This window comes from Ambystoma mexicanum, chromosome 3p (genome assembly GCF_040938575.1).
Source record: "Ambystoma mexicanum isolate Mex_15411 chromosome 3p, UKY_AmexF1_1, whole genome shotgun sequence".
Taxonomy (NCBI): domain Eukaryota; kingdom Metazoa; phylum Chordata; class Amphibia; order Caudata; family Ambystomatidae; genus Ambystoma; species Ambystoma mexicanum.
In genome coordinates, this window is record NC_090925.1 from 157,309,195 (window position 1) to 157,334,467 (window position 25,273).

The 25,273-nt window shown below is 45.0% G+C and overlaps 1 protein-coding gene across 1 annotated transcript in view; it reads right to left on the bottom strand.

Annotated features, from left to right (window-relative positions):
- LOC138580190 (alpha-2-macroglobulin-like) overlaps window positions 1-25,273 on the bottom strand; it is a 273,947-nt gene that overhangs the window by 11,764 nt on the left and 236,910 nt on the right. Inside the window, exons 32-33 of the mRNA XM_069650527.1 lie at window positions 2,908-2,998; window positions 1,056-1,124 (exon numbers count right to left, since the gene is read on the bottom strand). Coding sequence (XP_069506628.1) covers window positions 1,056-1,124; window positions 2,908-2,998 — 160 coding nt within the window. The remainder of the gene's footprint in view (window positions 1-1,055; window positions 1,125-2,907; window positions 2,999-25,273) is intronic.

The following is a 25,273-nucleotide window of genomic DNA, read 5'->3' on the forward strand; positions in this document are numbered from 1 at the left end:
CATTTAGTAAAGAAAGCAGGCTTCATAGCATCAAAACAGCAATTAGCTCAGATAGGACTGTTGTATCAGTCCCCCACAAAGTTTGAATACCTCCTATCTTAATTGGCGATCTACGCTTGTCCCTGGGGCTGTCTTCTGTAGACCGAGAGTGAGATGACAGAGACAATTGGGTGCTTGAGAGTTTGCAGTCTATATTCGACTGAAGTCAGAACCACTCCCATGGGTCCTATTTGTTCTGTTAAATAATAGGTTTAACTCCTGTAGTAGAAGTAGACATATTAGGTTGTGATGTGCTGCCCATTGCTCAGTGTAGTCGAGTTTTTAAGACCAGAGCTGGTAAACGTCTGCAGAACATCTAGTGGTGGCACAAGACATTAGGAGAGGGTACTTAGATGGAGAAAGAGGGACGACAATACCAATAGATCTATACCTGGAGTGCCAATATTACTACTTCCTCTGGGGGTATCCTTCCAGTAATCTACACCGTCTACTGAGCAATAACAATCCTCACAAATTGCTCCAGGTGAGGTGTGTTCAGTATATACAGTCATTCCATGTACAGTAATCAACACAACACTTACAAAGATAGTTATAGTTTGCAGGAGTGGACATGGTCCCACCTGGCCTCACTACCCACACGAGGCACATGACTCTTTCCTACAGGAAATACCAGCCATGGCTATGGTGCTTCTACCATCCAATTGTGTAGGGTTTGTTAGAAGGTTGAGAGTATGCGCTCTGTGCTTGGGGTCTATGTCCATGGCGATTGCTTATGCTAATTTCTGAACTAGGAATTTTGAGAACCTTATATTTTTCTGGCACTTGCATGGCTTTTGTTGTGCTTTTCCCCAGTAGGCTTTCTACTTTTTGTCCTCAATCATATGGTGATTCCTTGATATGGTTACTCAAATAGGAATTGTAATGTTGACTCTGTTGTTATGGATGTTACTGTTTATATGTGCATACATTAAGGTAGAGAAAACAAGATTATGTGGCTGTTCACATAAGAACACCTGTTCACCACCTCCCTCTGGCAAAATCAGAAATATACTTACATGCACCAAGTAAATATTGACACTGTTAGGAAGAGCATCTGCACGTCCAACGTAGGGTAGGTTTTTCAGCTGAAAGCAGGTAACATGGAAGAAGAAGATTGCAACAACATTAGAATCCCCAAACATATACCACAAACAGGCTAATGTGACATGCAACCAATGACCCACCTTCATTACAATTTCTTGTGGCACAGGGCACTGGCATGTTGATTTTATAAAGCAAAGGGAAGGGGAATGAGATTCAGTAGCAAGCCCTGTATCATAAACGCAAATGGCCATATACATGCTTATACTATGTATTCAGGAGCTTGATATGCTAGGAAACCATGCATTGTAGTCATGTGAATTATTGAGGTATAGAACATATGCCCACCTTGCCACAGCCATTTCACTGCAGTTGGTGAACCACCATCTTGCAGCAATTATCACTGCATTCTGATAATGGGGGTTGGGTAAGGGTACGTGTATTATTGATTTTTGGGTTGTTGTGGCTGAGAAGGGGTTCAAGGTCTTAAAAGGGCATATGGAAGGCAATGAAATGTCCCAGATCCTTTATTTTCGCCATTCCTTGTTATGGGGTAAGATAAATGCATTATGCTGTGAAACATCAGCACAGACCTCACTGTGTTGTCCCAGGAATAGAGGAAATACGTTTACCAAGAGAAGGAACTGAGCTACCTCCAGAGGACGTGTCTATTTCAGAAACAGGATAAGGAGCCAATAGAGAACCAGGAACCACAACACAGCAACACAGAAATCAAAGACACGTGGGACAGGAGAATAGAGTCTCATTAAAATTAAAGAGACAAACAGTGACAGTAAAAGATGTATTTTGATCCACTCAGTGAGAACTTAGACACATAGTATAGCACTTAAAGACAGGAAGCTATCTGAAAATACTGAGAACTTTGCTGTACTGTCAACAAACCACGAGTGAAGAGAGCTAAGGGGGCGGAGTGAGTTTCCCGCCAGTCGCTGCTCACCACTGGAACGCCCTCCCCGTAGGCCTCCGAGCACAACATTCCTGCAGAGCCTTCCGCAAAGCCCTGAAAACCTGGCTGTTTATCTGAACTGTGCCCAAAATCACCTATGACTCTTATGTATGTACTGGCAAGCTTTGAATGTAACTGGTTTGCAACAGCACCAAGATGCCCTTGGGCTTAGGCGCTTTACAAATGTAAAAAGTAAATCAATAAAAATAAATAAATACTGCTGAAGAAGGGGGATAGGTATGGGATAGCTTAGACTGTAGGGCATAAGAAAACACCCAGCTAATAGTCCTGCGACCCACAACTCTGTGCTGATAACCAAAAGACAGGGAAGACACAGCATAGACCACTAAAGGATCACAACTCACATCTGATTTTTCATTATCTATAACTTATATATATTCTAAGGATTTTCAAACCCTTCCACGCTTGTAGGGAGATTACAATTATCTTAGTGTGGTTGAAGATTTGTAACAGGTTATGAATCTAAGGTAGATACCCCAGGCTCGAGGAGCTGGGTATCTCAAAGGTTATCCGGTCAATGCAAGTCATCCAACATATTGCGATGAATGTATTTGACTCTACCAAAGAGTCAAACAAGTAAAGAACAATGTAAATTGAGGCTAGAAAGATGGGGAATTGCGACAAGACCAAAAACAACAGGAGCAGGATTCAAAATCAGACAAGAAACAAGTTAAATAACAAACAGAAAATACAAGACAGCATTAAGATTGCATTAAGAGAAAGAGTTCCTTCTACTCATATAGCCAAATGCAGGGATGCAGTGAAAATTCCACCACAAGATGAAAACATGTGCCCCATTTCAAAAGAGATTAGAAATTAGACATGTATGGGAGCATTACCGCTTTCACCGTAGATTTCACAGGTATGTAACCGGAGGGCATTTTCAACTCCAAGACCGCCATGTTTGAGGATGGGCGTTTACCAGTGTAGCTGGAAGGGACATAGAAAAGAGTGAGGAAACTTAGATTACAAGGGGGCCTGGAACCACAAAAGGACATGTCAAGCATTTAATACAGTGCAAAAGGTGATGCAAGAATGCCACTTTGAGAGAAAATATGCAAGAGCTCTGTAAAGCAGAATTCAATCCAAACCACATTAATATGATTTCTGTTTTTGAAAGAGACTTTTCAACTTTAGAAGTGTCCATTGCAGCATCTTAAGCTCCCAGCTGTATGAGGTTCTCTTTCCTCATGTTATATCACATTAATGAAGAGAGAAGAAGTGAGAGAAGGGCCAAAGATACTAGAAGGTCACTCCAGTATTGTTTTTCCTGCCACTGCAGCCAGGATCTCTCTCTCATTTGTAGTTCGGCTATTAGGTGGCACTTTAGCACCACATGTAAGCTGAAACTATTGCGTTAGAGTACATATAGGGAGAAGTGGCATATGTGGAGGGACACACAACTTGTAGGTGTTGTTTAGTTATCTGGTTCCCGCCGAAAGACTGCACATGGCCATGCCAATCCCTATTGCCATTCCCACCCAGTTCTTGAATCAAGCTTTACCATCAAACTTTGCAGTCGAAGTGCCTGCCAGTGTTTTTTCAAATCAGTCTTCTGAGAGTTAATTACTTAATTGGAGTTGCAATCGTGCTTTTGGTGTAATGCAGACTGTTTTCAGCCATTCGATGTATAAGCACTATGCATGTTCTTCAATGAAGTCCTGTTAAAAACAAGCATTGGCAAAGTCAAACAGTTTTGGCTGTGTACAAGTATTAAGCATTTGTCAGGCACTGCAATTAGATGCTCAGGTACTTCCACCATTTTGCACCTGCTACTATCTATATTCTTATCAGAGATGGCGGAGAGGCCACACCACTGCAAGGAGAATCCAATGGGCCTGTCCATCTCTTCTTCTGTGTTTGTAGGTTTTGCGAAAGGGAGAAGCGCAGAGAGTGCATAATAAGAATATTTCCCCAGTGGGTGTATCTCCTCTTGCATCTATATGTGGCTACCAGGGAGCGGGAACGTGTTACCCGCTGCACGGAGATCTTGGTTTGGTTCAACCCCCTTCTAGAAAAGGACAAAATGGCCACAAACCAACCCCCTCAGTACACACATTGAAGGTTTTATTTCACAGCCCATTTCGACTCCCACATTATTCCTTGAAGAGGGGTACCTCTCTTTCACCGCACACCCTGTCTCAAGCACCTATGAAGGGGCAGTTCCACTCACCCCTTAACCTCTCCCATCCTAATGATCATCCCCATGCCTGCACTTACCATGATCTCATGCATAGCACTGCTTCCTCCTCATGCACACAAACATTTGATGCCATTGGACCCACACCCACATTCCCCCCTTCCCTGCTAACTACCCACCCACTATCCCGCACCATACATGCACCTCCCCACAGTTCCCCCACTGTGCAATACTTTGCTGCAAAGCAAGTACGGTGCAGTTAAGATCTGCATTGCACTTCCAGTATGGCAAAGACATGACACCTCACACCTATCATGAGACTATATCCATCTCTCAATGCCATGCTTCCTCTCCTTTAGTGTCTATGGAGTGCTTGGAGAGAGGAAAGACAAAATGTCTTCAACCATGAGAGCGAGATATCCCAAGGTCCTGGGACAGATGGAGTTAAGGCTTGAGAGAAGGTCTTCACGGGTGTTCAGGAGAGCAGTTTTCGTGCATCTGGATGCTCTTGAGTCAAACCGGTGGTCATGGAGAAATGGAGACAGTCAACAGATTCAGCGTGGTGGATCAGTTGTGAGATGACCACGTTTTCCAAGATGTGGGTAGTGGAGATAGGGCGGTAGTTAGCCGGGCATGAGGGGTCGGCAGATGGCTTTTATAGGAGAGGGTGCAGACAGGAGTGTTTGAGGGATAGTGGGAAGATGCCAGTGGCAAAGGCATGGTTGCAGAATTCAGCCAAGGCAGGAGCGAGAGAGGAAATGTTGTCCTTGATAGTTCTGGAGGAGCAAGGGAGCACATGTTTGGAGGAGAATTTCATAAAGCAGACAGCTTTAGAGACCTCATCCGGTGGTATGGGCGAGAAAGAGGAGAAGATGGGGGAGGGAGATGGGGGAGGCAGAGAGGGGGTTTTGACTAATAAAATGCTTTGATAATCATGATTAAGAAAAGGTGAATCAAGAGTAATGATATTACAGGGCTGTGTCCCAATGAAAGTGCAATTACTTTGCAATATGGCTCAGATTACGAAGACCCTGTGTTTCTTCATAGCGTGGCCTGGAAGCCATTATTAAATGGCTGCAAAAGTACAGTTCCTTCAAAAACAAGAATTGGTACTATTTTATGTGTGGAAGTTGTGTAAACCACAGCAACATGCAACCTCACAGTTTCTTCTGCATGTGTGAAAAACCATGGCTGTCGGAGACTCTTTAAACCTATAGTCACACAGGTAGTTTTATGGGGCATCCTTCTATCAAGGGGTTTATAATTGTGATGGAATGACTACTGCTATGCAGAATCCAAGACATGAATAGTGTCTAACCCGCCTACTCAGCTCCACACTTCTTCTTAACCAGCACTGATCCCAATCAAAGAGGTGAAATAGGCACAGCCTGACGGGTATACCTCCAGCGACTCTTTTGGTAGCGCCGGCTGAGGGCAGGCTGTATCTTCTGGGGGTAAGCGGCAGTGAGTTGGTAACAGCAACTTGATGACAATGGTTCCAGAATAAAGTATTGTCTGTTCAAGGTTCTATAAAAATATAGCAACTTCAATAAGCCAACGAATGCATCACCCTAACTAAATACTACAAGCCCACATCTGTAAAAACACACAGAGAATGCGAAACTTGGTGTGAAAGGACACTTTCTTTCAAGTTTTCCAACAAGGGGAAGCACAGGGATACTGTTCACCAAACACACTGAGCGTTCCTGCCCATCTACTACAACTGGGGGTCGAGGGCAAAGGGTAGGTCAGGGATACTGTCCTGAAAGTAGAAGAGACTTACAGCATCCTTGTAGTCTCTTTTCCCTTCCACCTCCAAGGCTCAACTACTATAGAGAGGAGAGCTGTAAGCAGGTCAAGGTGACTCTTGGAATGTGTCTATCGTCAGCCTGCTATCCCTCTACCATACATATTTCCTTTGCCCTGCTGTCTAGGGCAGCTGCTGCAGATCATGCCAGCAGCGAGGGAGGCCACCCCTGCTGTCATCCTGAGCTGCTTTAGGCAGTGAAGCTGGTTAGGAATAGGGAGCAGGTGAAGTCTTCTTTCCCTGCAGTGGGGCCCTCACAGTGGCTGCCCACAGAAGAGAGTGGTCTAGACTAGAGGACAGGAGTCCCATGCCTCACTGTCTATAGAAAACTGCTATTGCGTTTTCCCACTATCCATTACCGGGTGTAACACTGGCAGTGAGATAAAGCCCTCAGCATGCACAGCTTTACTTGAAGATGGACTGCCATCAATTCTCATTCCATGGAGTAATGGAAATAGAAGTCAGACTAAAGGCCCCTCTCTTTAGGGACTGCATTAAGATGGGTAGGTGCTCCAGTATTTGTGCTAGCATATAAAGGTAGAAATCAAGCTGTTTGATTCCATTAGCCCTGGCATCATTTTAGGTTGTGCTATGGCAAACGCCGGAGCTAAGGTGATTGAGTTGTGTTAACCCTTTAACAAGAAGTCGTCATTCACAACAGAGAAAAAGTAATTCTTTGGGTCTATACTTTAAAGCTTGATTCATATCATGCTGGGCTGTGAAGGAAATTGTATGATTTTAAGTAGATAGATCCAATTCCATATATGACGTTTGTTCTTTAAAGCAATATGGACTCCTTCATAAGCACACAACGTAACCTGTGCCTTTGAAACGTGCATGTGTTATCTGGCAAGATATTTTCAGATTTAGAAATGGAAATTCCTTGTCTTTGAATGTTTCCTGAGTGGGGAATGGCATCCATATAAGATTCCAATGGTCTGAATGCCAGGACTTCAATTATTTCCAGTCTGAATTAGGATGAATATTCATTTTACAGCACCCAAAGGGTTAAAGGACACCTCCCCTGCTCATAAGAAACCGTCATTTAAAAGAGTGTAAATAACATTGTATTAAGTTACTGAAGCCGTTTATTTCAAATTGTGATCTAGGCTCGCTTTAAAGCAATGCTCTTCATTTTATGTCATATTTAAATTCTTTGTTTCGTATGCTCAATTGATTCATTACCACTACTTCCTCTCACCCCGCCACATCCCTTAATTGTGATATGTCATCTATAACGTACCTATACACAAGTGTTTCAAGGCGCGACAAGACAAGGGAGGGAAGACAGAGGAAGGACAGGACAACGAGGACAGGACAACAATCTTACTAAGGCTTGTGTCATTCAGATCGTGCAAGTGCGACAAGGCAAAGTGCAGCGGAAGGGAGAGGGTGAAAAGCAGGGGAGGGTAAGGGGGGAAGTTCAGTCAGGGCAGCATTGCTCTGTGTAAGTACAGCTGAGGCAGCGCGGCTCAGGTTAAGTGTATGGGGCAGGGGACTGCAGAGGTTACAGTTACAACCCCTAAGTGCGTGGAAGGCCCGGAGGCAGTGCAGGAGCGACTGATTGCGGAGGAGCTTGGTCCCAGTGATACGCTGAGGGTAGCCAAGCAACCAGTCGGTGCAGCAAACAGGTAGGTCAGCAGGGGAGGGAGAGAGAGAAAGCGGAGGAGAAAATGAAGGTATTGAGCTGCATTGGAGTTACAGGTGGTCTGGCTCAAGTTTGAGAGGGGCAGGAAGGCTGTTCCAGAGGGAAGGACCTGCAGAGAGAGATCTACCCCCCCACTCTCTGCCAGGAGAAGCGTTTTACCCTTAGATAGTTGGAGGTAGCTAAGTGAAGGGCTCGGGAAAGAAGCTATTTTTGAAGAGAGAGTTGGATGTGGTGAGGGCCCCGGGCCCAGCAAGCCTTGTGGACGATGCAGAGTGTCTTGAACTTGATCCTTACATCCACCGGGAGCCAGTGACAAGATTTTGGGGCTGGAGAGATATGGTCCCTGTGCTTGAGGCCAAGGATAAGTCTCTCAGTCCTGTTCTGGATTAGTTGAAGAGGGCGGAGGGTAGAGGAAGGCAGATTGAGAAAGAGGCTGTTGCAGTAGTACAGCCTAGAGAGAAATAGGGCTCTGGAGACAGTGAGCTTCTGCGGGAAAGTGAGAAAGGGAAAAATACCTCTGAGGAGGTGCGCTGGTAGTGGGCCTTCTTGGAAAGGTCTGTGTTGTGAGGAGAGACGGAAAGAGTGGAGTCTTAATTGACACCAATGTTTTTTGCCTCACAGGAAGGTGATGGAAGAGGGCCCAAGGAGGGCGGCCAGAGCGAGAGAGGGAAGGTGGGAGCAGAGGTACCAATGAGAAGGATCTCAGTCTTACTGGAATTAAGGCAGAAATCGTTGGAGGCACACCAATCCTGAATCATGGATAGACAGTCAGGAATGAGCGAGGAAGGAGAGGAGGCTGAAGGAAGCCTGAAAAAGAGCTGAGTGTCATCCGCATAACACTGAAAGTTAGAGAAGAATTAGCGATCAGGTTTGCCAAAGGGGCCAGGTAGACATTAAAGAGGGTGATAGGGAAGAACCCTGGGGAACACCACATGTGGAGAGAGAGGTGGTGGAGAGAAAGGACCAAAGTTGGACCTGGGAGGGGCAGTCCAGAAGAAAGGAGGTCAACCACTCCAGGGCCTGATCCGTGATGCCAAGGTTCTTGCAGAGTTGATTGATCAGGATGGCGTGATTGACCATGCTAAAAGCATGCAGGCAGTCCAAATTCCCAAACAATTTTACACAACAATCTCTGTAACTTTCCCATGATCTCTCAATGGGATATATGCCTCTACCTCCACTGCATCATCCAGTATTTCTGTCTCCCGGAGGCAGCCACAACAATACTAGGGCCAGGCAGTTTTCAGCCTCAGTAGCTTATGTGATAGGTATACTCCATTGGTCCTGCTATTGCAGATGTTCATGATTCGCCACACCCCCCACGCCTCCTGTCAGAGGGCTGCACTGTTGCAGACTATCATGATTCTCCAAATCTCCCCAAGACTTCTGTCAGAGGGCCGCGCTGTTGCAGACTATCGTGATTCTCCACATCTCCACGCCTCCTGTCAGAGGGCTGTGCTGTTGCAGACTATCATGATTCTCCACATCCCCCATGCCACCTGTCATAGGACTGTCCTGTTGCAAACTTTAGTGATTCCCACATCCCCCGTGCTACCTGTCAGAGGACCGTGATGTTCCCGGCTTTCATGATTCTCCATATACCCCCACGTCTCCTGTCAAAGGCTGCCATAGTGCTGTGCTGCTGCACACTTTCGTGATGCCCACATCCCCTCGCCTCCTGTCTTAGGGCTCTGCAGTTGCGAGATCTTCTCTGGAACCTTGGGAGTTGGTGGTGGTAGACATGTGCTCTAGGCTTCCCTGTTGCGGGCTGACCAAAGTATTTTTCCCTCCTGTCCTCTCTGCACTTTACAGAAAGAAAGCAGTGACTCTGCAGTTTATGGAAAGAAAGCAGGGACTGATTTGCATGGTGGGAACCTATGAGCTGACTCTACGAAGGACAGGCCCAAGCGACCTCTGAGTACGACATTCCTAATTTCAATGCCTTTCTCTTTGCAAATAAAATGCTGTGCCATTGCAGCCATTTACGAAAATGGTGGTTGCATAGAAACACGATTTGAAATGTGTTCCATTGCTGAACATTACTGAAAGTCTGAGGGTGTCTACATGAGTGAAATATCCACTCTGTTGCAGGTAGGCACAATCACAAAGCTCCGCCATGGCAGGCCTTTTCGGAATGAGTGAGCATATCGACGTGAGTGAGTGTTCTGTACTGTTGCAGGCATTTACTGACAAGCGACAATGAGCATGTAAATAAATACCCAAACTAAACCTCCCTGATGAAGCCCAATGAGGCTGAAACATGTCTGGAGATGCTTGTGGGCTTGTGGAGATGGGACGTGAACAAGCAGCTAGGGCTGGACTGCCACTTTTAGGGTGAGACCAAGCCTGATTTGCATACGGTCTTTCCCCTTCTGTAATGGCTTGGCAGGCTGAGGAACAATGATCTGGATGGTTACCCGGTGCAACCTCACAGTTTCTTCTGCATGTGTGAAAAACCATGGCTGTCGGAGACTCTTTAAACCTATAGTCACACAGGTAGTTTTATGGGGCATCCTTCTATCAAGGGGTTTATAATTGTGATGGAATGACTACTGCTATGCAGAATCCAAGACATGAATAGTGTCTAACCCGCCTACTCAGCTCCACACTACTACTTAACCAGCACTGATCCCAATCAAAGAGGTGAAATAGGCACAGCCTGACGGGTATACCTCCAGCGACTCTTTTGGTAGCGCCGGCTGAGGGCAGGCTGTATCTTCTGGGGGTAAGCGGCAGTGAGTTGGTAACAGCAACTTGATGACAATGGTTCCAGAATAAAGTATTGTCTGTTCAAGGTTCTATAAAAATATAGCAACTTCAATAAGCCAACGAATGCATCACCCTAACTAAATACTACAAGCCCACATCTGTAAAAACACACAGAGAATGCGAAACTTGGTGTGAAAGGACACTTTCTTTCAAGTTTTCCAACAAGGGGAAGCACAGGGATACTGTTCACCAAACACACTGAGCGTTCCTGCCCGTCTACTACAACTGGGGGTCGAGGGCAAAGGGTAGGTCAGGGATACTGTCCTGAAAGTAGAAGAGACTTACAGCATCCTTGTAGTCTCTTTTCCCTTCCACCTCCAAGGCTCAACTACTATAGAGAGGAGAGCTGTAAGCAGGTCAAGGTGACTCTTGGAATGTGTCTATCGTCAGCCTGCTATCCCTCTACCATACATATTTCCTTTGCCCTGCTGTCTAGGGCAGCTGCTGCAGATCATGCCAGCAGCGAGGGAGGCCACCCCTGCTGTCATCCTGAGCTGCTTTAGGCAGTGAAGCTGGTTAGGAATAGGGAGCAGGTGAAGTCTTCTTTCCCTGCAGTGGGGCCCTCACAGTGGCTGCCCACAGAAGAGAGTGGTCTAGACTAGAGGACAGGAGTCCCATGCCTCACTGTCTATAGAAAACTGCTATTGCGTTTTCCCACTATCCATTACCGGGTGTAACACTGGCAGTGAGATAAAGCCCTCAGCATGCACAGCTTTACTTGAAGATGGACTGCCATCAATTCTCATTCCATGGAGTAATGGAAATAGAAGTCAGACTAAAGGCCCCTCTCTTTAGGGACTGCATTAAGATGGGTAGGTGCTCCAGTATTTGTGCTAGCATATAAAGGTAGAAATCAAGCTGTTTGATTCCATTAGCCCTGGCATCATTTTAGGTTGTGCTATGGCAAACGCCGGAGCTAAGGTGATTGAGTTGTGTTAACCCTTTAACAAGAAGTCGTCATTCACAACAGAGAAAAAGTAATTCTTTGGGTCTATACTTTAAAGCTTGATTCATATCATGCTGGGCTGTGAAGGAAATTGTATGATTTTAAGTAGATAGATCCAATTCCATATATGACGTTTGTTCTTTAAAGCAATATGGACTCCTTCATAAGCACACAACGTAACCTGTGCCTTTGAAACGTGCATGTGTTATCTGGCAAGATATTTTCAGATTTAGAAATGGAAATTCCTTGTCTTTGAATGTTTCCTGAGTGGGGAATGGCATCCATATAAGATTCCAATGGTCTGAATGCCAGGACTTCAATTATTTCCAGTCTGAATTAGGATGAATATTCATTTTACAGCACCCAAAGGGTTAAAGGACACCTCCCCTGCTCATAAGAAACCGTCATTTAAAAGAGTGTAAATAACATTGTATTAAGTTACTGAAGCCGTTTATTTCAAATTGTGATCTAGGCTCGCTTTAAAGCAATGCTCTTCATTTTATGTCATATTTAAATTCTTTGTTTCGTATGCTCAATTGATTCATTACCACTACTTCCTCTCACCCCGCCACATCCCTTAATTGTGATATGTCATCTATAACGTACCTATACACAAGTGTTTCAAGGCGCGACAAGACAAGGGAGGGAAGACAGAGGAAGGACAGGACAACGAGGACAGGACAACAATCTTACTAAGGCTTGTGTCATTCAGATCGTGCAAGTGCGACAAGGCAAAGTGCAGCGGAAGGGAGAGGGTGAAAAGCAGGGGAGGGTAAGGGGGGAAGTTCAGTCAGGGCAGCATTGCTCTGTGTAAGTACAGCTGAGGCAGCGCGGCTCAGGTTAAGTGTATGGGGCAGGGGACTGCAGAGGTTACAGTTACAACCCCTAAGTGCGTGGAAGGCCCGGAGGCAGTGCAGGAGCGACTGATTGCGGAGGAGCTTGGTCCCAGTGATACGCTGAGGGTAGCCAAGCAACCAGTCGGTGCAGCAAACAGGTAGGTCAGCAGGGGAGGGAGAGAGAGAAAGCGGAGGAGAAAATGAAGGTATTGAGCTGCATTGGAGTTACAGGTGGTCTGGCTCAAGTTTGAGAGGGGCAGGAAGGCTGTTCCAGAGGGAAGGACCTGCAGAGAGAGATCTACCCCCCCACTCTCTGCCAGGAGAAGCGTTTTACCCTTAGATAGTTGGAGGTAGCTAAGTGAAGGGCTCGGGAAAGAAGCTATTTTTGAAGAGAGAGTTGGATGTGGTGAGGGCCCCGGGCCCAGCAAGCCTTGTGGACGATGCAGAGTGTCTTGAACTTGATCCTTACATCCACCGGGAGCCAGTGACAAGATTTTGGGGCTGGAGAGATATGGTCCCTGTGCTTGAGGCCAAGGATAAGTCTCTCAGTCCTGTTCTGGATTAGTTGAAGAGGGCGGAGGGTAGAGGAAGGCAGATTGAGAAAGAGGCTGTTGCAGTAGTACAGCCTAGAGAGAAATAGGGCTCTGGAGACAGTGAGCTTCTGCGGGAAAGTGAGAAAGGGAAAAATACCTCTGAGGAGGTGCGCTGGTAGTGGGCCTTCTTGGAAAGGTCTGTGTTGTGAGGAGAGACGGAAAGAGTGGAGTCTTAATTGACACCAATGTTTTTTGCCTCACAGGAAGGTGATGGAAGAGGGCCCAAGGAGGGCGGCCAGAGCGAGAGAGGGAAGGTGGGAGCAGAGGTACCAATGAGAAGGATCTCAGTCTTACTGGAATTAAGGCAGAAATCGTTGGAGGCACACCAATCCTGAATCATGGATAGACAGTCAGGAATGAGCGAGGAAGGAGAGGAGGCTGAAGGAAGCCTGAAAAAGAGCTGAGTGTCATCCGCATAACACTGAAAGTTAGAGAAGAATTAGCGATCAGGTTTGCCAAAGGGGCCAGGTAGACATTAAAGAGGGTGATAGGGAAGAACCCTGGGGAACACCACATGTGGAGAGAGAGGTGGTGGAGAGAAAGGACCAAAGTTGGACCTGGGAGGGGCAGTCCAGAAGAAAGGAGGTCAACCACTCCAGGGCCTGATCCGTGATGCCAAGGTTCTTGCAGAGTTGATTGATCAGGATGGCGTGATTGACCATGCTAAAAGCATGCAGGCAGTCCAAATTCCCAAACAATTTTACACAACAATCTCTGTAACTTTCCCATGATCTCTCAATGGGATATATGCCTCTACCTCCACTGCATCATCCAGTATTTCTGTCTCCCGGAGGCAGCCACAACAATACTAGGGCCAGGCAGTTTTCAGCCTCAGTAGCTTATGTGATAGGTATACTCCATTGGTCCTGCTATTGCAGATGTTCATGATTCGCCACACCCCCCACGCCTCCTGTCAGAGGGCTGCACTGTTGCAGACTATCATGATTCTCCAAATCTCCCCAAGACTTCTGTCAGAGGGCCGCGCTGTTGCAGACTATCGTGATTCTCCACATCTCCACGCCTCCTGTCAGAGGGCTGTGCTGTTGCAGACTATCATGATTCTCCACATCCCCCATGCCACCTGTCATAGGACTGTCCTGTTGCAAACTTTAGTGATTCCCACATCCCCCGTGCTACCTGTCAGAGGACCGTGATGTTCCCGGCTTTCATGATTCTCCATATACCCCCACGTCTCCTGTCAAAGGCTGCCATAGTGCTGTGCTGCTGCACACTTTCGTGATGCCCACATCCCCTCGCCTCCTGTCTTAGGGCTCTGCAGTTGCGAGATCTTCTCTGGAACCTTGGGAGTTGGTGGTGGTAGACATGTGCTCTAGGCTTCCCTGTTGCGGGCTGACCAAAGTATTTTTCCCTCCTGTCCTCTCTGCACTTTACAGAAAGAAAGCAGTGACTCTGCAGTTTATGGAAAGAAAGCAGGGACTGATTTGCATGGTGGGAACCTATGAGCTGACTCTACGAAGGACAGGCCCAAGCGACCTCTGAGTACGACATTCCTAATTTCAATGCCTTTCTCTTTGCAAATAAAATGCTGTGCCATTGCAGCCATTTACGAAAATGGTGGTTGCATAGAAACACGATTTGAAATGTGTTCCATTGCTGAACATTACTGAAAGTCTGAGGGTGTCTACATGAGTGAAATATCCACTCTGTTGCAGGTAGGCACAATCACAAAGCTCCGCCATGGCAGGCCTTTTCGGAATGAGTGAGCATATCGACGTGAGTGAGTGTTCTGTACTGTTGCAGGCATTTACTGACAAGCGACAATGAGCATGTAAATAAATACCCAAACTAAACCTCCCTGATGAAGCCCAATGAGGCTGAAACATGTCTGGAGATGCTTGTGGGCTTGTGGAGATGGGACGTGAACAAGCAGCTAGGGCTGGACTGCCACTTTTAGGGTGAGACCAAGCCTGATTTGCATACGGTCTTTCCCCTTCTGTAATGGCTTGGCAGGCTGAGGAACAATGATCTGGATGGTTACCCGGTGCAATGCCAGAGGTTAAGATTATTCTGAAACCTATCAGCCATCACTTCACTTGTTTAGCATAATCACCCACAGTGGGATGGGTATGCTGAGATTTGGGTCAAGAGCCTGTGGGACCTAGAGACCCAAGCTACACCTCACTGATGACTCCCTATGAGGCCGAAACATGTCTGGGGATGCTTGTGATCCTGTACAGAAAAGAAGTGACCAATCTGTTTGTACCGGATGGACCCTTTTAGGGTGGGACCAAGCCTGATTTGCATATGGTGTTTCCCCTTTCAGTAATGGCTTGGCATGGTGAAGAAATATTGTCTGGAAGTTTGTCCCGATGTATGTCAGGGATAAGATTAATTCTAAACCTCCCTGCCATCCCCTCATTTGTTTTGATTATACATACTGACAGGGATAAACAGCCATTTTCAGTGTAAATGCCCACTCTGGAATGCAAAGCCTATGTGAGAACCAAGTGCGATCCCAGGAGGTCCCGTGCCATACACGCTGTGCTCAGGAACATCAGATACATGGTAGTGACTGGTGCTGCCCCACCAACATGTTAAGATGGCCCCTTCTGGTGAGTTCCACCGGCTGTAAAATCCTTCAAATACAGTTAAGTGATGCGCTGAGTGGGCCCCTGTAACTGATGACGTGGATGCAATGAGTGTACGGTCAAGCTAGAGTAAGATGTCATGGATTGCCTGTAGCGGGAAAGAGCAGAGAGTGAAAAAAATGCAAATAGCAGCTCAGAGGAACTCTACTTCCAGGGGAGCAGGAGCTACTGGCCTCCTGGTGCATGAAAGATGCTGAACTGGAGCTGTGACATGGTAGTCCACATTTGCCTTTACCCAGGGTAGGGTGCAGTGGATGCCTAATAGGTGGGATAAAATGGGGGTAGCAGAGTGTTTGTGGTGTTTGGAGGAGCTGCAGCTACAGTGTGTTTTCCATTGCAACTGTTGGAGGAGGAGACTACTGCTCAAAAACCCACCACTAACGCGAAGCGTAGAGGAGTGCAGCAGAGTGTTTGTGGTGTTTGTAGGAGCTGCAGCTACAGTGTGTTTTCCATTGCAACTGTTGGTGGAGGAGACTACTGCTCAAAAACCCACCACTAACGCGAAGCGTAGCGGTGTGCAGCAGAGTGTTTGTGGTGTTTGGAGGAGCTGCAGCTACAGTGTGTTTTCCATTGCAACTGTTGGAGGAGGAGACTACTGCTCAAAAACCCACCACTAACGCGAAGCGTAGCGGAGTGCAGCAGAGTGTTTGTGGTGTTCGTGGGGTGAGCTGAATACTGACAAGGTAAGCCAATGGACACCTTGAACAATGCCCCAGCAGTGCCCCCCCTCTCCCTCCCTCCCTTAGTTACATCCCTTCATCTACCTGCTTCAATATCATTCCAACAACATGCCTTGTCACGATCTTTGACAAGGAAAACAATACAAGGAACTGTTTCTATCCCGACACTGACTATGCAACCACAGACTCAGTTGCAACATCGACGTTGCAATTCAACAGTAGATCAACTCAGCCACCGCCTGGTGTCCGAGTCTCAGGATCTGAACCGTACAGTCACTGTAGCCTCAAAAACACACCCACTTGAATTATATGACCCGGCAAGACTAACTGCTCTTAACAAACACAATGAAAAAGTAAAAGCAAAATCACATCCGTCACTAACCTGCGTTGATGTGACCGGATTGGAGTCGGTGGACTTGGCGGGTCGATCTGCCGGTTCTGATTCGACAGCGGTCTTAGCTCCCAGCGCTGCCGTTTTCGTGGCGGACGCTGTGGTACCCTCCCTGGCCGCGGTCTCTGAGGAAAATGCCGGAGGCGAGGCCAGGTTGGGAGGAGGGTTGGGATGGCCTGTCGAGGGTTCGAGCGGGCACGGCCGCCCCTTGGAGTTGTCGGAGGGCGGAGGGGGGCGGAGTGCTTCCGGGATCTGCCCCCTCTGCTCTCCCCCTGGCAGCCGCTTCGCTGGAGAGCGACGAACCTGCTGTGGGGGGAGCGAGTCCCGTGACCCACCCCCAGGACGTCTCGTCGATGGCGAAGGGGTTGGCCTCTGCGGAGGCCGCTCGGGGATCCCAGAGAGACTCCTGCTCCGAGGGCAGTGAGCGGGAGACAGTCTGCGTGAGGGAGGATAGCGCAATTGAGCACGACAGACTTGCTTGCTCCTGTTGCTGTTTGGAGAGTGAAGTGTAGAATGCATTACAGGTTGTGAACAATGGAATCCAGACCGATGAAGTCTGAGGAATGCCGTTGACAGGCACCAGTAAAGTGGAAAAATTAATGAGTCACCAAAAAAAAAGCACTTCTAGTTAACACCATGCACACTGCTTTATGGAATGACACAAACAAAAATTGTGAACAACTTACAAACGACTCGGACAAATCCATGAGTGCGCAGACTTTTAGTTCTGCAGACGGACGCAGAAACTCATTGGCAGTCGCTGACCAATTACTGACAGACTTAAGACTCTTGAACGAGAAAGTACAAAAGGGAGGCTCATTTGATACATCTAATCCTGTACTGACGGCTAACTGTGCTCAGCATAACAACTTTAGCGACTCTAATACCACAAATGAAATCACCACCATGAACCAATTATCTAAAGAACAAACAAGTGTGATGTGTGGTGCAACAAAACGCCGGCGACTGGACATGAGCGCCCAAGGCGACATAATGTCCTCGCAGAACCGAGTACAGATAAGCGATTTTAAAAATCGTGAAGTGAAACGTACACGGAAATTGCTGTAAGAACCATCAGGAGCGCCAGAATAGATGAACAGATCACTTCTTCCTCTTCTGAGGATAACTCCTCTGATTCATCAATTGCTGAAAGAGCATTTCCCAAAGTAAGAAGACTAATGAATGTAAAATTGTCTCAAGTTCACCCAGTAAGACAGAGACCATGCTCAACAAGCTCTCTAGCAGAGAAGATCAGCTCAGAAATGTTACCAAAAATATCATCAGCTATCACAATAGCTACGGCTCCATTTGTAAAAATGTACGAACAATTTAATGACAATTATCGTGATCAAAACACAATAATAGCGCTAATCAATTCAAAAACTGTTAATATCGAATGTGAAATACGAGAAATGATGATTCAGAACCATGACGACATACAAGCTCTGGTGAAAGCGAATGATCTATTAAAAGAACAATTGCGGTGCTCAGCTGAGGACAAGAAATTGTTAGCCGAGGTGGCAAGAGAAGCCCTCTCGATTCTTAAAAAGACTCAGCTGGAGAACATTGCAATAGCAATAGGATCTCAGTCCACCGATAAACACTCTAACAGTGAGCGAGTGGAACGAAAATGTTCTTGTACTTGTGAGGCTGAAAGAGAGATTATACGACAAACCAGTTTGATTACGGAGAGGAACTTGTTTCCAACGTGTAGGATAGGTGAATCAACATGCTCCGATAAACTGCAAGTTAATGGATTAAGAAGGAGCAGTTTGGAACAAGTTAATTTTGATAATCCTGAGACCTCAACACTAATTGACCTCACAGAGCTGTCTGCGACTAAAGACGATGCTGAGATCAATATACAAGGGCTAAGTGGAATAACAAATAATAACCAAACTGATCTTGCGACAATGGATATTCTCGTCGCCACATCCAATCAAGAGATTGAGATTTGCAAGGAAGGCTCTTCCACCAATGCTAAGATCACCGCAAATCCAGAAGCCATGATTTGCAATGCTGAGCCTGAAAAGACACAACCTTCTTATCCAATATTTTTTTTAAAAAATCAAGAAGTACAGATTCCTCAACAAAACTTGACACCAAAACATGGGAAGTGTAAAAAGAAAACAAAAAACATATCATGTCCAAAAAGAAAAATTAGAAATGGTTCTCGAAAATTTCTAAGGAATCTGAAATCGCTAAATATAGAGGTGCAGACAGCCGAAACAACAAGCGACTCACCCGCAGTAGACACCCATCAACGAACAATGACCCTCAAAACTGACAGGATCCAAGAGGTTAGTAAAACTCAAAAAAATAAGGAGGAAGGATCTGATGAATTGCTGGACCTATCAACCTACGAAATAAGTGATGAGGAATACGTTGAGAACGACGAATTGCCAGACCACGTCAACAAACATCAAGTGTCCCATCTTGACTCACCCTCCGATAAAGGTAGACAACTGTCCGTGCAAATGCCACCGAGACCGACAAAAAAACAATTATTAAGACTGGTGGAATTTGAGGATTCTCCGAAGCCCATAGAATAGTCTCTACCACCAACTTCTGCGCTAAAGTCACCAATGAATCTTAAATTCCTTACCTTAGAAGAAAGGAGGAAAACTATTGAAACAAAAGTTCTGATGTCGCAACCCCCTTTTCTTAATGAGGGACCAACGAAAATCGAAAAAAAGAGAATTGACTTCCAACCTGAAAAAATTGTGAAAACAATGCTGCAAAATCAAGCCAACAACTCTAGGTACCATCAGAAAAAAATGGACACAAGTCAGAATGAAGAATTCCAATCTGCAACATACAACAAAGAAACTCAAGAGAAAAAACATGTAAAAAAATCACCATTAAACTATATTTATTTTTTATTTTATATATTTATATAGCACCGACTGCCCACGGGCATCGGGGCGCTTACAAAAAGACATGTACAAGCTCAAGATAGAGCTAGAAGAGGCGACGGGACGGCAGACCGATTTATACCAGTTAGCTGATTCAGAGTGGCCTAGACGAGGGATTACTTGAAGAGCTCTGTTTTGACTTTTTTGCGAAAGACCAGAAGGTTGGACTCCAATCTAAGGTGCTTAGGTAATTTGTTCCAGTTGGAGGCTGCTCGGTTCGGGAAAGCTCTGCCCAAGCCGAGTTCTTTCTTGAATTTCAGGGGTGTTATCAATCCATTTGCCTCTGATCTTAATGCCCTACGAGGATGGTAAAACGTGAGTTTGGACTTCATGTAGGCAGGTGCTTTGCCATATAAGCACTTGTGAGTAAGGCACATAGACTTGAATTGAATATGTTCCTCTATTCTCATCCAGTGAAGGTCTCGTCTAGCTTCACTTATATGTTCACTTCTTGACTTCCTTTTGACCATTCTGATCGCGTTGTTCTGGACCAGTTGGAATTTTTGGATGTTATGCTTACTAGCTCCTACCAGGAGAGCATTACCATAGTCTAGACATGACATGACGGTCGCTCTTGCAATTGTGGCGCTGTTTTTCTCACTCAATAGTGGTCTGATGGCTTTAAGTAGCCGGATGTAGTAGTTACAATTTTTACTAACATAGGTCGCCTGGGCATCAGAATTGAGAGATGCTTCCAGCGTCATGCCTAAAGTTTTAACCTTGTCTGTCACTGGGATAAGGGTCTCTTTGATTTTGAAAGCCTGATATTCTGTGGAAAGTTTGGCACGTGCCTGAGTAGAGCCGAATACAATTAATTTGGTTTTGTTTGCGTTCAGGCACATCCAGTTATTGTCCATCCAGTCTTCGATGTTACCATAGAGTGTATTTAGAGTCTTACTATCTTTAGCGTAATCCCCAGTCAGTTCCAGGACCAGCTGAGTATCATCAGCATAGTTGGTGAAGAATATCTGGAGTGTTGTAGTAGCTCACATAGAAGCCGGATGTACAGATTGAAAAGTAAAGGGGATAGACTAGCTCCCTGTGGAACCCCGCAAAAGATGTTAAATTCGGAGGAGAATTTGTCGCCCCAGCGTACTCTGGATATTCTGTTTTCTAAAAAGGATGTTAACCAGCTTATAGATTCCTTAGAACAATTTGCGACCTTCTCCAGTGCTTGTTGCAAGAGCTGGTGGTCAAGCAGGTCGAAGGCGGCACTCAGATCTAACAATATTATTAAACGAGCCTTTCCCTGATCCATAATTTCCAGCATTTTGGACTGTAAATCCAGCATGGCGGTTTTGTATTTTGTTGGAGCGAACATATGACTCTGACGATGGAATAATCTTAAACAGAGCCAATGGCCCTCATCACAACCCTGGCATTAAGGGGTTAACGGCGCCGTAAAAGGTGGCGGCGCCGTTAACCCCTTAACGCCTGATTACGAGGTCCCTTTGCGGGTTGGAGATTTTAACGCCTGCTTTTTGCAGGCGTTAAAAACCAACCCGCAAAGGGACCTTGGTGCTAAGTACGGTGCCGCAATTTGCGACACCGTACTTAGCGCATTCCCCATTTCCATTGAGCCCTATGGGCCAAAAATGGGAATGGGGAAGGGCCACGGCGGCATGGTGAATTACTGCCCCGCCAAACTCGGAATGGGGCGGTAATTCCCCATTCCGCCATGGCGGAGTCGGTAAGTTACCGGCATGGACCATGGTGCTATTAGCACCATGGTCCAACGCCAGGGTCGTAATGAGGGCCAATGTCTTAAGTTTATTCCACCACATAAAACGACTGAAAAATATCTCATCCAAAGACATAAAAACAGTGGAGTTTCTAAACGAATCACAAATGGACAGAGTCCTACTGCATATTCATGACGGAGTCATCATAGATTTGATACTAGAAGGAGAAGACTCCCTCATTGAAGTAGGCTTTAAAGTCACTGATTGGACCATGGGAAATGTGGACAAAACAGTTCCACACAAGTCCGACGGACGCGTCCTGGACAACAGAGACGGCACAGAAAGAGACTATAACGTGCACTGACAAAAAAAACAAGCACACAATACCTAGTGTCGTCGAGAGTCTGTTAGCAACAAAGTCAACTAAAGACATTGAGCCACCCGCAGATTCAGCTTCTGTCCTAAGACGATCTATAAAAAACACAATTCCGTGTGGTAAAGAGGAGAGTAACACCACAAAAGAAACTCCACAGAGCCCGATAATTCAGAATGAAGTAAACTGGACCTGAATAGCTAGTGCATTAAATGCAAACAGTAACAGCTAATGCTTAAGGACGGCTGATGATGAGCTGACAAATATCGGCTCATGGAACACAAGTGGTCATCTTCATCTCTTTCAGGATCAACTTAATGTCTTAATGAATTTAGATATTCTATGTCTGCAAGAGACGTGGTTATCGACAACACCAATCACCGCCGATTATGAAATAGCCATGAATCCAGCAATAAAACCTAAAACAGGCCGACCTATGTCGGGGCTGATAACATTAGTCAAAAAGCAATCTAGGCTCTGAATAATAAAATCAACTAATAAATCATCCTACATTCAAGTGACAGTGATTGACAGTGCCGTCAGACAAACTGGATCCTCCAAACCACTATTGACAGTAAACATCTATTGGCAGCACAAAACCACTGGGACCTGGGATTTCTCTGACGATTTATGTGAAATCATAGATGAAATGATGACACAGCATGACGATCCACAAATAATCATTTGTGGAGATTGGAATATTGACTTCCTGAACATGAATACTAACAGAAACAACAAAAAAGAAGTAACTAAGAGACCAAGATGAAAAAACCTCGAGCTGCCAGCTGATCACTGGATAGAAAAAATGGGAATGAGACAAATGAGAATGTTAAACGGAAACACACCTGGTGACATGCCCGCTCAGGCTACTTGGAAACGGGAGAATCAACAATCGATCCTAGACTATGTTTTTGCCTCGAACAGTATGGCTGAAAAAATTGTGTCACTGAAAATAACTAACATGTCTCACAGTGATCATAACTTGGTGACTCTAGTGATGAGTAACATTGTTCAAAAAAATAATAACGACCGGTACAATCATGACATAGAAGTAGAACCTGGACGTTCCAGACTAAGATTAAATGCTGGAAAAATAGTTAACATCAAGGATGCAATTAAAGAAAGTTGCGATATGAATTACACCCCCCTTCTGGATCAATACAAAGAAGTGAAAACATCTAATAAAAACAGTCAATTCAGGCCTACTCACATCTATGATCATGAAATTGTATCCAAGAAGCGACTGCTACGGAGAAATATCCAAGCTCTCAAAACCATGAGGGCTACAACTATTGAAGAGGAAATCAAAAAACTAAAAAGAAATTATAAAAACTGGATACAATCGCATAAGGCAATTATGGCACAAAACGACGCAGAACATATGCAAGCTAGCATGAGGAAGAAAACATCAAAGGAATTTTGGGCAATCATAAACAATACTGAAGCTCGACAATTCGCCTTCACAAGTTTAGTGGTAAATGAAGAACAGTGGATTGAACATTACACTAAGCTCTTTAAACGGCAGAACATCTGTGATCAAGTAAAATTTGATGAAGATAGACCATGGAACATCATAATAACTAGAGATGGCATCATTCTGAACATTACAAGATTAAACTTCTCAAGGGCTCCTGCACCTGACGGCCTGACCAATTTCACACTAAATCAAAATCCGGAAGAATGGGCCGACATGTGTGACGCCTTATTTGAGATCATCTTAAGAGAAAAGAGAATTCCTGCTTCATGGAAGTGCGCGGTCATAGTTCCAATTTTCAAAAAAGGAAGTCGTAGTGATCCCAGGACTATAGGCCGATTGCCTTACTGGATGTAATTGGAAAGATCTTTGCAACACAGCTTCGAATTCAACTGTTAGCATGGATCAAGATATCTGGCAACTACGATATTAGGCAAACCGGCTTTGTAAGGGGTGTTGGCTGCAACCTAAATCTAATAATAATTAACATAATGAAAATGGAGGCAATAAAAAAAAACAACCCATGTATCTAGCCTTCGTGGATCTAGCACATGCTTTTGATGCAGTAAACCGGGATCTGCTATGGAAAAAGCTAAAAGAGAAAAACTGTCCCGAGGGCCTTATTCGTGCCATCAGAGAACTATACCTGGAAACCAACATAAAAATCAGGCTAGATCGTGGCGGCACCCAGTCAAAACCAATAACCACAGAGTGTGGTGTTAAACAGGGATGCCTCTTAGGAGCAATCCTGTTCAACTTTTTCACACACGATGTGGGACAAGCCATGAGTAAAATCACATCGTTCCCACCCAGACTGAACGGGACCCCAATAAATTGGATTCTATACGCAGACAATATTGTTCTCTTAGATCTAACCCGAATTGGCCTACAGCGAAAACTGCAAGCGCTAAGCAAATACACAAGCGAAAATGGTCTCGAAATTAACATCGCAAAGACCGAAATACTAGAACTAAAGAACTTAGGCGGCCGAAAAAAAAACAACGAGAAGTTCCAATAGAAAATTGGTAACGATAAACTCAGGACCGTGGACCGAGCTAGATATCTTGGTATCATTATAAGCTCAAACAGAAACGACGATCCAATGATAAAAGAAATCAACTCCAAATGTAAAAATGTTACCAACCAGGGAATAAGGATTAACAACAAATATGGGAAATCCAGTATTAAACCAGCACTGAAATTCTATAAAAGTAAGGTTGTCCCATCCATAATTCATGGAGCTGAGACCTTGTTCGAATGTTCGTACAAAATATGGGACTCGTTCTAATACACATTCTGGAAAAGAATTCTAAACTTACCTAATTGAACACCGCTGGCTTGTATTAGGTTTGAGCTGGGTTTAACATCCATAACTGCAAACATGTTGTGGAACTCACTATCACTATACAGGAAAGTGTATGGAAGAGATAATATTCCACAATTCCAGATTCTGAATAAAAGTTTTGAGAAAAATTATCAATCGATACAAGGAACATGGGTGACCAGCTGCAACAATTTGCTAGAAACTCTTGAAACCTCAAATGACACGCTATGGTGTAACCCAGATAAGGTGAAAAGAAAACTCTGGCAATGCGATTGGATACACACATTACAGCAAAGAAAAAAGCACAAGTGTATGATGCTGGTACCACCTGAAGTCAAATCTTACAACACCTTATCTAAATACCTGATCAAATTTCCAGATAGAACTCAAAGGGATTTATTCTTGAGATTCAAACTGAACCAACTCGAAACAAAAGAAATACTAAAACAAAGGAAAAAGAGCGAAGTGAATGACATAAAGTGCAGACTATGTCAAAACACTGATGAAAACTTAAAACATCTAGTGCTTTATTGCCCCGCTCTGCAAGATATGAGACTAAAATTATTTAGAGCTGAAATTGAAAAAAAATCGACTTGGGATGCGGAACAATGGTGGGCGGCCATATTTGAAGGTGCAAACAACAACCTTCCCCCTCATCAATTTCCTGAAAATGATATTGGGTACACTTCAGAAGGAGTCGAAACCAACCGAGAACGTTGTCTCCATTGATCATACAAGCTTAGCCGGAACTTGATACCCAGATGACTCCGTGACAACGAACTCAAAAATCAATGCATGTCTGCCAAATGACCTTGATTTAACTACATCAACGAGAGTAAGGAGATCATGATGCTCGTCATAAAGCAGGGGAAACAAATCCATGATGTGCTTTTCTGTGTTTTTAGTTTTATGGTTAACTATTGTACAGGATTTATTCTTCTTATTTTTTGGTTTTCTTTTTAAAAGTTTGTAACAAACTGAATAAAAATAATTTTAAAAGAAAATGGGGTAATCTTTG